The sequence below is a fragment of the Eutrigla gurnardus genome (assembly GCF_963514095.1).
Source record: "Eutrigla gurnardus genome assembly, chromosome: 22".
NCBI lineage: Eukaryota > Metazoa > Chordata > Actinopteri > Perciformes > Triglidae > Eutrigla > Eutrigla gurnardus.
Genome location: NC_139933.1, coordinates 6,328,736 through 6,344,322, shown reverse-complemented (window position 1 = coordinate 6,344,322; position 15,587 = coordinate 6,328,736). Strand labels below are relative to the sequence as shown.

The 15,587-nt window shown below is 41.7% G+C and overlaps 2 protein-coding genes across 2 annotated transcripts in view; one reads left to right on the top strand and one right to left on the bottom strand.

Moving 5' to 3' along the window:
- Positions 1–15,587, top strand: part of bub3 (BUB3 mitotic checkpoint protein) — a 347,592-nt gene that overhangs the window by 70,448 nt on the left and 261,557 nt on the right. The window lies entirely within an intron of this gene.
- The window catches only part of chst15 (carbohydrate sulfotransferase 15), a 29,931-nt gene continuing 24,145 nt past the window's right edge, over positions 9,802–15,587 (bottom strand). The window contains exons 5-8 of the mRNA XM_084040759.1: positions 13,483–13,639; positions 12,549–12,705; positions 10,942–11,089; positions 9,802–10,349 (exon numbers count right to left, since the gene is read on the bottom strand). Coding sequence (XP_083896885.1) covers positions 10,150–10,349; positions 10,942–11,089; positions 12,549–12,705; positions 13,483–13,639 — 662 coding nt within the window. The 3' untranslated portion in view covers positions 9,802–10,149. The remainder of the gene's footprint in view (positions 10,350–10,941; positions 11,090–12,548; positions 12,706–13,482; positions 13,640–15,587) is intronic.

Below are 15,587 nucleotides of genomic sequence, written 5' to 3'. Positions count from 1 at the left end.
AACAAACAGTAGCGGTCATCCGCCCCCCGAGCGGTGATTCACACTGGGAGCACAGCTGTTAGGAGTTTAGCAAAAGTGCACTTATGATGTTGAACGGCGTCTAACACCGCATGATATGCAGCTAATTAACTTGTTGCTCTTCTTCAAGATGCCTCGTTTGCGGCGGCTGTTCTTGTTTTTCAGACCAAGACCTTGTTTGGACTCGGCAGTCCTTTACATGTTAACAAGCAGGCTGAAATAAAACCGAACAAACTCTCTCTGCGGAGCGTCCGGACACGTTCCAACAAAGGGATGGAGCGATGCCCCGTGTGTCACACCTCATCACATCAGCACTGTCTGTTCCTTGTGAAGCTCTCTCTCTCTCTCTCTCTCTCTCTCTCTCTCCCTCCCTCACACATAGCTGCAGCAGCTGACGAAGCCTCGCTTTCACAAGAAGACAATAACAAAGCCCAAAGCCAACACAGGCTCCTGATTAAAACCATATTTTTTTCCAGCTACAAAGATTTATCTTTTAAGGTTACATCACAAGGATAACAACGTGTTATATTTGGCATTTAAGAAGCACTTGGAGTTCACTCCAAGCGGGGGCCTGTGATCTCTACCCCCGGGGTTAAAATATGTAGTCATAAGGAGAAGAGGGATTCCACTGAACATTTTGCACGACTAATAAGTACAGCTCCTGACATTTTGTCAACCTGAGGCGAGGCAAACTAAAGCAAAAGGTAATAATCCCTTAACAAGCTGGACGCTGCCCAATTTAAACGCACTGCTTCATTACATATAACTGATGTGGACGGACATTGCATAGAGGGAGAAGGCTGAATAGGTGGTATGGAAATCCGACTTTACACCTGAGACTGATAGCTTCTGAATGGTGGCTAAAGGAGGCTGGAGCTGCAGGCGAACCGCAGAGGAACAGGATCTGGAGTGGGCGGACAGCTCGAGGCTGGGAGACTCCACGCTCGACTGGCAAATCGTTTCTCCAGCGAGGCAGGCATTCGGCGTGTGCCCACTCCTCAGCGAGACTACACCCGTCCTAAAGTGTCTGGAGTGGAAGAATGAGGGAGGAAACGGAAGCAGCGATACACAGAAGGCAGCCAAGAGAGCTTTTTTTTTCTTTTTTTACCCCGAAGGCTTTGAGACATGAAATATCCTCCCTCCGAGCACACCTTAAAATCAGCACGACTCTCACAGTGTCAGGTTTCTCCAAATGCACAGCGATACTGTGGATGCCTCTGGAGGCGGGTCAGCATTACAAGGGAGATTACTTTATGGCATGGTAAAGGATTTCTGAATCCGTCTGTTCCACACCAAGCACTGAATGGGTTCTGTCTACAGCACGTTACTTTCTTAAACGCTTCTCAAAGATTTACAAAATGTCAAATATCTGCATCCAATGCCAACTTCCTGTGCAGGAAGTGATACATTCTATATAAGGCAGATTACTTCCTGCTTTGTGAGGGTGGGGGTGTAGAGGCATGTGGCTCATAGGATTTGTGCATTAAGTTTTATGCAGGAGCAGAAGCATATTCCATGAAAAACCTGCAATTAACCCATAACCATGATCTTTCCTTAAGTGTTTTCATTACCCAGCATGATAACACTACTTTACTGGTATTATTGAAGGCAAGAATGTTGCTTCAAATATGTTTTGTTTTATTGCTATACTTCCTGTTGTTGTTTTTTAACCTAATAATTTACCTTCACTTGTTTTTTTGTATTTTTGTTGTTGTTTGCTTTGGATTTTTTTAATTTTTTTATATAAATTCTTGATAAATCTTGAGTTGTTGTTGTTGTTAATGTTTTAATGCAATTTTCAAATTGAAATAAAACCCCAAAACCGCATATACAGCAAAGAGAATCCATATATATATATATATACGTCATCATACGTGTGGCTTATACAGAATCTACGCACTGTGGTTAAGACGTTTCATAGACACGGTCAACATCCATTAAAGCGTGAAATCTTTCCCTAAACTTGCCGTCTGAAACAGCCAGAATTCCTGCATTAAAGTTCCTGCTATAGTCTGAGGTAAGCAGATCAAACAGCTGCTTATCAGGCTTTGGAGTGGAGCAGCTTGAGGCAGGGATGTTGTGACAATAGCTGTCTTTCACAGTAAAGAACACCCAAGGTGGGAGAGTGATGGCTCCTGCCTTTCTCCATAATCTCTTATAGGGAGAAAATCCCCGGCTGAATCCTCATTAATTGGACGTCAGTGCCCAGAGTGACAGGTTGGAGGCTCACTGGCAAATACCTTCCTGCTGCTGTTTTGGCATCTTGTAATTGATGAAAAAAAGGGGAGACTGGTTTAAGATTGAAAATCTGAGAGTGGAAAGAATAATGTGTAATGGTTTTGTACTGTTGTGGCAAGTATTCCAGTGTTGGGGACAATTGGGATTTAAACTAAAAAGCAAATGCCCACTTAACTATGCTTTTTAATTGAAGTCAGTGGCTTGCAAATGTGTTTTTTTTATTCCTTTTGCATGAGGGGAAACTGATTAATGTGCACCATTTCACACATTCTGTACACACAGACAAAACGGTACGCATGCAAACACGATCGTCCGTCAAACGTAACCTTGAGTGTGTCGAGCTTGTTTGTGGCCAAACTGTCTAATGAATTCTGATTTTCATTGAGTTGAGAGAAACAGGTACACCTGGTTGACAGGGACGAAACCCTGCTCGTCCTTGTCCTTATTCTTTTTTTTTTGTTTAAATTTACAAATACATGTCCACTAAAATGTAATGTGACACATTTATGGATCCAGAAAGTGGAATATTACAACCTTGGACTTACTACTTTAAATCATGTGCATTTCATTATGGATGAATCTCAACTCTCGCCATTAATGATATATTCATGCAGGCAGGGAACCTCAATTCTGGGTTCATCTTAAAGTGACAGACAAACATATTGAATGAGGATGTTGGTGCTGTAACTGTTTGGATTTTATTGTGTTTTTATGTTCATTTTAATGACATGGACAACGAACAAACAAAGCCAGTAGTTTTTCCTTATATTTGGAGGGTTGGAAGGCATCACATTACTTGCGATATATTCAAAAGGATAAGCTTTTTCTGCATAATAATAATCTGGTTGTATACCCTTCCAAACTTGATAACAGAAAAAAGTAAAAGGCTGGTGTTGGACCAGCAGTACTTCTCCTGTGTCCATGGAAACCGTGTGAAACGTGGCGGTGGTCAACTTGTTAGACCAGGCACACACACACACACACACACACACACACACACACACACACACACACACACACACACACACACACACACACACACACAGAGCAGTATGCTTTGAGTCTGTGTCAGCTCTCCTGCAGGGGTGCAACTACCCAATGTAAGAGGGGTATGCAGCAACAGTTTACATCATCATGTATGGGCTTTAAATAATGAAGATTTATACACCAGCCACTGTTATATATAACATATGTATATTTTCCCCCCCTGGTGCGCCGCATATTGTATATACCCACTTCTCCTCCTCCTGCTATCCTTCTTGGAACTCAGAAACTCCCAACCCTTTTTATCCGCCAAGTCAGAGATATAAGCCATTTTTATTGGTTTGAAAATAGCCAATATATCAAATGTTATAGTAGCAGGATCACACCCCAGCAGGCAGGTGGTGGTATTCATTTTATGGTGTCTCGTGCTCGAGCACATTTTTAGATGTTCTGCAGCAGCTTCAGTTGATCCTGTTTCATTAGACATTTCATCCTTGACCCTAATTGCTCTACAGCACGGTGAGATGTGTTTCTTTCTTTTTTGCAATGACCACATACAGAATCAACGAATCAGTCACGCCTGATGATTTTTAAATTACAGCCAAAAAAAAATACAGCTAGTGATGAATTAATGTGAGCACTGATAAAGATGTATGAAATGGAACTAGTGAATGAATTCAAAGAGCCCTTCCATCCTGTAGCTGCTACAGGATTTTAATGCTATGGTTGTGTGCAAAATAATGCACAAATATTCTACATATTAAAGCTGCGATAAATATTTTACATTATCAATGGATTCAGTCAATTAACCTTTTACAGACAAAGTCACAAAGTGCTTTACATAATAAAAAAATATATTATAATGTTTTTAATGAGACCCAAACAGTCAAATGAGCATGTAGCGAATAAATACCACACGAAAAACTATTAAAAACACAATTCAAATATTTAAAACAGAGACAAACGCCAGTTTGAACAGATGAATTTTCAGTTGATTTTTTAAAAGCAGCAACATGTTGCTACATATCAGCTGGATGCATAAATAAGACACATCTTGCTGATGATTGCACAGTAAGACAGTGTGACTCCTGATTGAAAGCCAATCATCTGTAATAGTTACTTGTTGGATTTCTAAAGCAAATGATTTCACCGTTATGTGAATAATAAGCTGTCATCATGCAGGGTAACCTGTTTATTCAGGTCAAAGGAGACAAAAAGTCCTCTGGACATCTGTCTTTTACACTCACTATAACCTGCGTTTATGGTTTTCTACTTTCTGTGTTGGCTCTGTCTGGTTATAGGAATATTTTATGATCTCTGGATAAACTATAACATGTGCTATAGTCCTTCAATTTTGGACAGTTTGACATTGTTTGTGGTTCGGGGAGGTTGTCTCCACCTTTGAAGACCTTTGGGTGATGACAAAGCTCTTTATCTATTCATTACAGTTAGACCTCAAGCTGCTTGATAACAATGTCAGGTTTACAACTACGGTGGCCTGGATCCCGATACGATTCAGCACAGTTTCCTCCCTGAGAACGTTCCCTTCCTGAACACCTGTGTTTCCAATTCTTCGTCCCACATTCACCGCAGCTGGGACTGGTTCCAGCTGGATGCAACCGAAAAATGGCCAGATGTTCGCATCTAATAAGAGTGACAGTGTTTTCATTTGAATGGCAAGAGAATCCTGATGGAAGCGTTAATTTACATATGAGCGCAATTAAATGTGCTAGGTGCAACATTTAGGTCTTTATTGTCAGGTAAGAAACCATTACCTAAGACTTGGTTGGGGTTAGGGTAAGGGTTACTTCCTTTTTTTATTTTGGCTGTATCTCTGGAACGGTAAGTCGTAGAGCCAAGGGCTACAACCCTCCGTTCCCGAGTTATAAGCAGAAATGTGAAAAGGGGGTTAGAGTTATGGTTTGGGTTGGGGTTGGGGTTAGGGTTGGGTTGGGGTTAGGGTTGGGGTTGGGGTTTGTGTGTTCAGAAGGGTCGTATTAGGTCAAACGCCACCCATCTGTTCCCAAGATATAAGCAGAAACGTGAAAAGGGGGTTAGGGTTATCGTTTGGGGTTGGGTTGGGGTTTGGGTTGGCGTTGGGTTTGGGGTTAGGGTTGGGTTTGGGGTTGGGGTATGTGTGTTCAGAAGGGTCGAATTAGGTCAAACTCCACCCATCCGTTCCCAGCATATCCCGAGATATAAGCAGAAATACGAAATTTGGGGGTTGGCCAGACTCTGAGGTGGGAGTTAAAGCAGAGCAACGACCCAGGATACATTAAACCTTGTTGATCGATGACAAAACTGCAAGGGCATGAGAGGCCACAAAAAAAACAAAGAGGAAACATCTGTTTAAGCACATCCTCCATTGTTGAGAGTTTGGACAGATCAATAATTTCAGCCATATGGAGACTTGCTAACGCTAAAAAGAACCATTAGGACAAACAATTAAGGTGCAGACATGCATGAGAAGGAGTTCTGGAAGCTTCAGAGATGTTGGCTGACCTTGACTTTGGAGGCAGTCTACCAAAGCCTGGGGACTAATCTTTACAGGCAAGCAAAGTAACCCAAAACATCGAAATAACTGCAAGCCGTTTGACAATGCTATCACAATGGCAGTGAAGAAAGAAGCAGGTCGATCAGTAATCACTGCAGGGACCGTTCCCCTCTCTGCAATATGTGTCCAAAAGAGATAAAAAAAAATAAATAAAAAAATAGCGATGTATATCACAAACAGATGTTTTTGGCTGAGCCCTTATATCCCACAAATGTTCTGGAAGAGAACTGAAGCGGACTTGCAGGACTCTTCACTTTAATCCCCTCAGCTTACTTTTGGATCACTGTGCAATATAAAAGAGAATAATCACTATATTACTCATTTTCTCTCACAAATCTCACCCCGTGGTTTTTTTAAAAATTTTATAAAGAGCTGTTTGTTTCCTGCATTCCTTTGCCTGCTCCATCACCAGTGGGCATGACTGGGCCTCACACTGCCTCTTCAAATATAACTGGCAGGCTATCAGAGCACTCAATCAGCATGATGGATTAGCAAATGTTTATTGCATAAACTTGTTTATTCAAATCTTTCTTCCTTGTTATCGCAAGACACTCTCCATGCATCATTGACAACAGTGGGACACAGAGTTGTGATTCAAGAGAGGTTGTTTTTTTTATTTTCGCTCAGCTTTGTTTGAAAAGATCATGGGAAAGTTACCAGCAGGAGAAGTAGTGATAGTTGGTGGTCTTTGACAGCATCTTCTACCCCGGTTGACCCGGTCAAAGGTCATGAACTTGAGACATGACTTAGTGACAAACATCCCTCGCATTGAGGAGTCCGCCACCACAATGGGATTTCATTAAAGGTTAATCTAAAGAGCTAAAGTCGAAAGAGAGGGAAGAGCGGAGGACTTAAAAGATACTTTGATGAGGAGTGAAAAGGAAAGACATTGGAGAGAGAGAGAGAGAGAGAGAGAGAGAGGCCTCTCTGCCAGAGCTCTGCTGCAAAGCTTATCCAAACTGACAGAGGCGAAATGGACCTGGGGACAAAGTTTCTCCCAGCCACATCCAACATCCTGTTGTGAATCCCCAAAAAATGTGACCTTAACATGACGCCCTGTATTACAGGTTCAGAGACCCCATCGTCATGCTGTCGGCGTCCGGAGGTCTTCTTTCAAGGCGGGAGGACACACACAGCAACAAGGAGGGCAGACTTGACGATTCAGAAAGGGTACTTTCTTTCCATGAAAAGAAATATATAGAAATATATAGACATATTCAAAGAAAACTTTATTCTTAATAATCTGCATTAAACACGTTTCATTGAGACGTTATAGTCATCTTATAATCTCTGTTTATTTATTATTACTTGTATTTTATATTATTCTAATCATGAATTTTGTTATTATATTTATCACTTATTGTATTTTAAACAAGTTGTATGATTTTATTATACTTTAGTATAATAATATAGTTTTTATTTCACACCGTATTACCACTATTAATGTAATTATCGATTTTGACTTAGTTTTATTAAATGTATTTTAGAATTTGTATTGTCTCACGATTGATTTTTTGATAATGTAGCAACAAACTCGACAACTTCTTGCAGCACGTAGCCAACGCACCTTTTACAGTGGGCCCACGCCAGGCGGTCTAATTAAACGGCCTTTTAGACGTGTTAGTCTTCTTTAGCTAACTTTTCTTAACAAAAAATGGCCGCTACTCAGACAACAACATTGATGAACAAGCTAACGAGTTTGTTAAATGACGGGGAAACAACTCCTTGCTGCTGCCGTTCAGCTACAGCTTGTTGGGGTGTTTTGGTGCTATCGGTTGATTAAGCTAGCTCTCTTCACCAAACTCCACTTTAACCTGGATTTATTCTACCTGTCGCCATGGCAACTGCGTTCCCAAAGGATTTATTGTCGCTGCGACGCGACAACGCAATCGCTTCTTCACTTCGGCGGGGTAAGTGTGCAGCTAATGTTGACTAATGTGTGTGTTTGTACAACAACAACGTGGCCCACCTTCTTGCTTACTGTTTGTTTGCTGTTGTTTTTGTTGTCTACCTGCTAATTACTGGCTTAAATGCTGCTGATATATTCATGTGAAGTTGTGAAGTAATTGTATTGATGAACTATGATAATGAATGATTAAGCTTACTTGTAGTGGCTTTTTTTATTTGTTATTTTTCAATGGGGTTTCATTGGCTATATATGGTTAGGACATGTGGGGATTTCTAGACATGGCTGTTGTTTTTGTTTTCTGTTTAATATTGACTTCCCGGGAAAATCAACATTCTCTACCCACTAAATACTCAGCTAAGCATTGGAGAAATGGTTCAACCAAAAAACTCAGGGTTTGGGTGACAACAGTTTTCCCCTTTTCAAATAAACAGCATTCAATGCCAACTTTTAAGCTAATTCTCATGTACTGATTGGTATATCTGCTGCATTTCAGGATGTTGATGCATGTGAGTTAACTAGAGACTTGTGTTGGGGAGCAGTGACTCTGTGGCCGGTGGTTCAATGCAAATTGAAGTTGAATATATCTCTCATAGTCTAAGGTGCCCTTTTGCTCTGCTATTTGCATGCTTGGCTCTTTTGCAAACTCTGCTGTACACCACACACATGCTGCAGCTTCCTGCTCATAGCACTTCATTAGCTCCCCGTGGTAAGGCTTATTACCATCACCCCTAAATATCTTGCTACCTTGAGCTTGGTGTATCCTTGTGGGATGATGGGGACGACAACAGGTTGAATTTTTGGCTCCTCAGGACCACATTCAGCACGGAGGCTAAGCAAAGGAATGTGAACTGATTGGATCTTGGGCTAAATGTGCTTCAAAAAGTGTCTGGGGTTTTCTCAGCGGCGGTGGTTCGGTCCAGTTTCCTTTCAGTCACTGTATTCATAGAATGAATTTGATTAATTCAAGGAAATTGAAGACCATTGGAAGCTCTCATTGAAGTACAACCTCTTCAGCCATCCACATAGACTGTCCCACTCCAAACAAAATATCCAATCAGATCAGTCTTGATTTCAGTGAGGAGGAATTAGTTAAAGCTGCTAGCATTTTGAAATTGTACAATGAAGAAGCTGCATTCTCTCTCTTTTTTTTAAACGGTGACCAGAAGACTGATCGCATATTTTTATCTTAATGATTTCCTCTTAAATATAAAAGGAGTCTTCTAGAGAGGCTTCCAGAAAGGAGAGACATGACTATAGATGAGTGATTTCTCTCTCTCTCTCCTTTTTTTTGTTTGAAATTGAGTCAACTCCTAATTGTTTAAATTGCACTAAATCATCTAGTTGTTGTTCAATAAAAGTGTTTATTTCACAAAAGCTCAGAGTCCAAGTATTAACTGTATATCAGTAGGTACTGTCTGCCCTCTGGTGTAGAGATAGTGTATGTTCCGACTTAAGTATTTCAAAATGTCAGAGTATAATTTCCCCTTAATTTATGTTGTTCAGCAGTGCTTCAAAGTGTTTTTAAACACATGAAATTTCTGTTGATTTGTTCCTGGTTATAGTTTTTTTTTCTGAAGTGATGATTATTATGAAGGCTTGATGAGAATAATTACATGACTGCCTTTCTGCTACCTGACTCACTCATCTTCAGCAATACTATTTTTCATTTACATTTCCTTTTTTAAATTTAATTAAATTTCAGATGCAGGATATCACTCTCTGATGTTTGTGTTTGAGGACGACATTTATAACATTTGATTATTTTTTAGCATTTTCGTCTTCTACTATTTGTATCAAAAGCTAGAGTGTTGGATGGGAGATCATTTTATTATTGCAACTACATGTGGTTTCCAGTGGAGGGTGCTGTTGTTTCACTGAACTCGTGTACTGCTTAGAGATTAATGAATTCAGCTTGCATTTATAATATATAAGGGGATTCTGAAATAAAGCTCTGATCAAGGCATATTGTAACTCTTTTATCTGCTCTGATATATTAAAGCTTTGTCAGACAATGAGGAAACAAAACTATTACAAAAGCTCTCATCCCTTCAGTTCTTTAAGAAGGATTATCTTTTAATTAATCAAACCAAACAAACACAAACAACAGCAGGACTCCATTTGAACGTCTTTTGAATTCACTATTTAATTTTGTACAACTGGTCACAAAGAACCCCAAAAACAATCAAGACCTGCCAACATCGCTTTCTATCTTGTATTCATTCAATCTTTCACTCTTGCACACACACAAACACACACAAAATCACCACACTCTCTTGTGCTATTGTCTATCGTTGATTCATCTCTGCTTTTATAACTTAGAAAATAATTTAAATAAAAAAAAAAAACACATTGATTTTCATGGGCACTTGAGAGAGTGAAGCCCGAACGAAGGGGCTGGCTGACACATCAGTGGTTTTGTTACTGAAGTAAAGGGGAGGTGGGTTGCTCAGGGTTTCGAGTTGTTCTCCCAGAGGAAGGAGTCATTCCGCAGCACTTTGGCCAATTTCTCATTGAACGGCGTGTAGAAATCCCGCAGGATCTCCTTAGTGATGTGCAGCATGGGTCCCAGATTTTTGTCAGCCGGCCTCCTGGTATTTGATGCCGGACTTCTTGTGATTTCGGACTCTATTTCTTTTGTCAGCGGTCCTGTAACGCACACAAGCACACGCTTATTTCACATCCTTCCTTCCTTCCCGGGCCACTTTAGATTTTGCCGCAGCACTAAAACAAATGTAACAAAAAAATACAGTTAAAGGACTCTGAAATGTCACTGTGGATCAGCAGTGCTCCGAGCGGATTTGCTCGCATCTCGGCTGGTGTTGGCAACTCTTTGAAGAGCTAAGTCTGAGCTTCAGGGCAATTAAACTGTGGGGAAGAATCAGCGAGACAAGGGAGCTTCCAGACTCCAGGGTGTATTTGACTGTTGCATATACACTGGTTACTAACGGCAATCTACTGTACACCCCAAGGAAAGGTTGGCATCTTTGGTAATATATATAAGGTGAAAGAAAGTTCAGAACTGCAGCTGAAGAAAGGTACATTTGTCAACATGGTAGATACTCAAACACTTTAATTACCTCCCTTGAGTTCTATTAACTACATGCAGACACTGCTTGAATCAATGCATTTAACATTATCCTTACATCTTTAGTGCTCTTTTAATCATATTGATCGGAACCACTGAGGTGGATGATTACAGACCAGGGTCTTTTGTTGGGGACGTGTTGCTTATACTCACCCAGGTGAAGGAAATCAAAAACTTTGTGCATTGTGTATTTCCTATTAGAGGCATGGTCTTCCAACCTCAGGACCAGAATCTGCTCCCTGCTGAAGACGGTCAGCCAGTCCATTAAGTACACGATGTACAGGCCAACTTGCAACCTGACCTGAGGACCCAAAACAGGAGAATCAATGTGAGATAACCAAGCTGTATTAAAAAAAAAAACCTTCCTCCCTTCTTAGAGGAAGGACGCGGAGATGCATGCATGGTTACATTTCTTGGAGGAGATGAACGGGGGAGGGAGGGTTAGACCGAGGGAGGGAATTCCAACAGCATGCTCTTTCATCTTCCCCTTGCGTACGGCTGGGTGATGCTAGGCGCCGTGTGGGCATGTGAATATGATTTGGTATCATGTGGTGTGAGTTGTTGAGGGATTTGAGAAAGATTTAGTCTCCTCTAAAATCAGAAACCTGCATCACCACATGATAGTGGACCAGAAACACTAGATACCCTGGTATCATGATATTATATTATATATTTGCTGGTTGCTTTTCTCTGTTCTCGCAAGTTTAACATCTTTTGGACTCGGTTGGACAAAAATGAGCAACTTGAAGACGTCACCTTGGGAACGTTGTTTAAAAAAAAAAAAATCAATCAAGATCAATTTAAAACAATCCCCAAAAATAAATTGGCTGCTGATCTTTTGTGAGACTGCACACGAGCGTTTGCAGGTAGCCTAATTGTTACTGAAATGGATTTTCAGATTCCCACGTGAAAGGTTCATTGCAGAACAGTAGGCATAATCAAAATACCTTGTTCCTGGGAAATGAATTGTCTTTGTGTCCTTTTGACTCTGGGGGCAAAGCTAAAAGGTCTTTCAGAATAAATGATTGCAAGCCAGGCCAGCAACTCTTCCTTTTGTTAAATCAATTTAGCACAATCGTGAAGGCCAATTGTGTTCTCAAAGCTGGTGTTTATTCATCTTTTCTCCCCGGACTCTAATCTGAGCCCTTTTAAAACTTTTATCAAGGAGCCACAGGCACGATAGACCACTGTAAGGACAGATGTAATGCTTTACGCATGGTCTAATAACTCTGAGGCGATATTAGTGGATGGACAATTAAGCCAGTGGCAGAGCGAGCATGCTCTCGGAGGGCCGTAAAGCTTGTCCGTGGCAGTTGGAGAGGAGGACCTCTGAGTGTAAGGCAGCCTGAAGGGGGAGCCAAAAGAGGACGGTCTCCTCCTCCCCCTGCCCGTCCGCCTTAAGGCACTGTGGGGAAAGCTGGCCAGGTGCCCAACACTGGGGCCCTGTACCGCCCGACACCAAGACTTGGTCGTTTTTGTGCGTAAGAAGGAAGCTCACGCCACTGTTAAACTCGATTTCCCCAACACAAAGAGAGACTCTCGACACTGCCCTGCTCGGAGGTTCGACAGCGTTGCCAATCCCTTTCATAAGTCCGCCCTGCAAGCTTTACCATGTGCTAATGAAGTGTGGATTTCACTCCATCTGTCTTTTTCACTCCTTTTCTCAATTTCTCTCCTCCCACCAGCTAATACGCTGGTGGCTAAATTGTGGCTTTCTAAAAGCTGCGAGACAACGGGCGGAGGGAGGGGGGTACACTCACTGGCATAGCGTTGTTGATAGTAGTGTTGTACACACAGGAGCGCATTGTGTACTCCGTAAGGCACCCCTCGAATAACTGCAAGGACTCTGACACCTTCTCATGGAAATCCTCTGCAGACTTGTTGGCAATGCCAAAGTAAAGGTAGTCCGAGTAGAGCCTGCAAGACAAGAGATGCATTGTAAACAGATTTGAACCGGAGCCCTCGTTGTTTTTTTCAGCTTTTGTTTACCAATTCTCAGGTTGTCAGAAACCAAACTCATTTCCTGCGGCAACACAAGCACCAGTAGTTTACAGTACGCTTCACAGCAGACATCCTTGGACTGGACTGGATAGCTATTGCCATTGAAGTGATGCAGGATTAGTTTTCATAGACCTGAATGAACAATATTCTAAATAAGTGGTCATTAAAACCAGCTTATGAACGATTTAACAGAGTGCAGGATATAAAAGCCTTGGACTGAGAACTTTTGTGAATAAAAATTGCATGATATGGAGAAAAACATTGATAGTGGGAATATTTTTTTTATGTCAACATGCATACTTAGGAGTACTAATGCACGGTTTAATAGGAATATAAATATGGATGGAGTAATATCGATAATACATTTCAATATTAGGACAAAACAATTTATAGAGGGCATCCTGTTCAAACATCCTCTTAAGTAAAAATCAATGTTAACAGCATCAAGTATTCCCAGTTGAAACAGAATGCCTGGCAGCCATTCAGCAGTTCTCCACAACTCTGATAAAGGCATCATAATGAAATGTATGTGGCAGCTGGGCTGAATGAAATAGCAGCGTGTCTTTATTTTTCTTCTCCCCCAAACACAGAATGTATCTGCAGCGTGAACTCGCTATGAGTGAGGCACAAAGGTGGCGGGGTGCGAGTCGGAGATAAGCAGCGGGAGGCAGTAAAACAGAGATTACTTCCAACCTTTCCACTGGGTCCCTGAGCATGATGATGAAGCGGGCATCGGGCTGCAGGGCGTGGACGAAGTCCTGGATGAGAAAGGGAGGCTCTCCCTCTGTGGTGTTGTCATAGAAATACACCCAGGCATTGTTATCCCACATGGTGGACGCACTGGCTTCTCCTGCAAAATACACCCACTGTGGTTCAAGTACAAACATAGACGGAGACAGAACAAGACCTGCATGTAGATGCATTTTCATAGTTTTTCTCGCTCTTTTGGTGTTGCATTTGATGCCTGTTAGTTGAAAAGGATCCTTTTAAGACAGAAGACTAAAGATGTAATTAATAAATCAATTGACAGAGTATGAAAAGAGCCGTCATTAATCTACAACTTAATGAGGAACTATGCTCTACTACGACAATTAATTAATAATTTAAGTACATTTTCAAGCATAAATGCAAAATGTTTCTGGAATCTGGAGGATTTGCTTGTTGTTTTCCCGTATTGAATATCTTTGGACTGTTGATTAGACAAAACAGTTGCTATTTTAATCAACGGCAAACAAGACTCTCTTGTGACATTGACTGTACAGACGATGTAGAGTAATTGTAATGTGGGGAGAAGACCCAAATTAAATCTAAATATATTCCAAACTCCCTCAAGTTCGTATGCATGTTATTTTTAAGACCCAGTATTCGCCTAGAGTTTTGTATAAGTGATCTGATTTTTAAAATATTTTTGTAAGCAATCAGTACAAACATATTCCCCAATTAGTTTCATCAGAAAAAACATACAGTAATAAGCTTTAACAGGAGGGAGTTTGTTTCCACTTCTTCCTATAATTCCCTTTGAATCATCAAGGCTGACACTAACACACAGCATGCTCCCAAAACACACATACGGCAAGACAATAAAACAAAAAGATTCCAAACAAGTGCAAAAAAAACAACAAGAGCAATCTCCAGCGGTGAGTAAAATTGTGTAAAGCCTGCAGTAGACGCAGTGACAGCGCTGGTGCTCATAACGAGTCAGAAAACGTCGTTTCTCAGACAATTTCAGAGCAGAAACTTTATCAGGCATGCGCTGAGAAATGATATCCAGGATTCATTAGGCTGTCTGTGCCTTCATTATTCTCTTATCTGTGAAGTGAAGCTCTGATGTATTTGGAGGGAACACAACATGGGCCTTATCTGCCCCCCCCCCCCCCCCCCCCTTCCTCCGAGAAAGGGATGATAGCCAGAACCTATTTTCTGTGATGACGACTGTGAGAGTGAAACGGGATCGCTGCTAATGCTGCAGTTCTTGAAATAATACACACTGTGTGATGGAGTCTATTTAAAGGTCTCGGTGTCCATTAGAAAAGGCTAATTTTGCTCCACGGGGAGAGGCCTTAACAGGGCAAACAAATGGCGGAGCCAGACCGGCGTGCCCCTGGTATTGGCCGGCGGTTGAAGAGAGTCGGAAGCCCAAGATCCTGGCCACAGGCCTGCACCTTGCTGGGCTCTCCCAGGTCATGGTGTGAATACTGAGTGGGGCTTTGGCACACCCCGCCTCCTTCACGAGAATTATTTATTTAAAGAGGGGAAACAAAACAGAGCGGCGTGCTAAGCTACGCTCAATGCACCAACTCAGTCCAGCCTGAAAAGGCTATTGTTAAATCAGCTGAGCAGTCCTTGTGTTTTGGATGATGAGGGGAAAAGACGGAGACAGATGGGAGCAGAATTAGCAGGACGGGAGGTTTGTGAGACTTCTCCACCCCGCCGCGGATATTATTGCCGTCCTGACAAACGCGCACAAAAAAACACAATGATTCCTTTTATGCGGCACTTGAGTGAAGTGGCTAAGTGAAGCAGAAGGAAGTCCGGTACTATAAAGCCATTAGAGCCTCTCTTTAAGGTTGAGTTTCAGCTCCCTTAAAAAAATCGGCGGAGTGAGAGTGGCTGCCATGGAGCAGCTCTGTGTTTCGGGCCTCACTACCTGCTGCTTTAATAGCAGCTTTGTAATATTGCCGGCGAGATTACGAGCGAAGTTCCAGGCAAGTGACTCCGCCACAGGTCTCCCACAGTCAGTCCACGTTCCTCACACGGATCACAGCCCTGTTACATGACCTGGGTAACTAACGCGATAC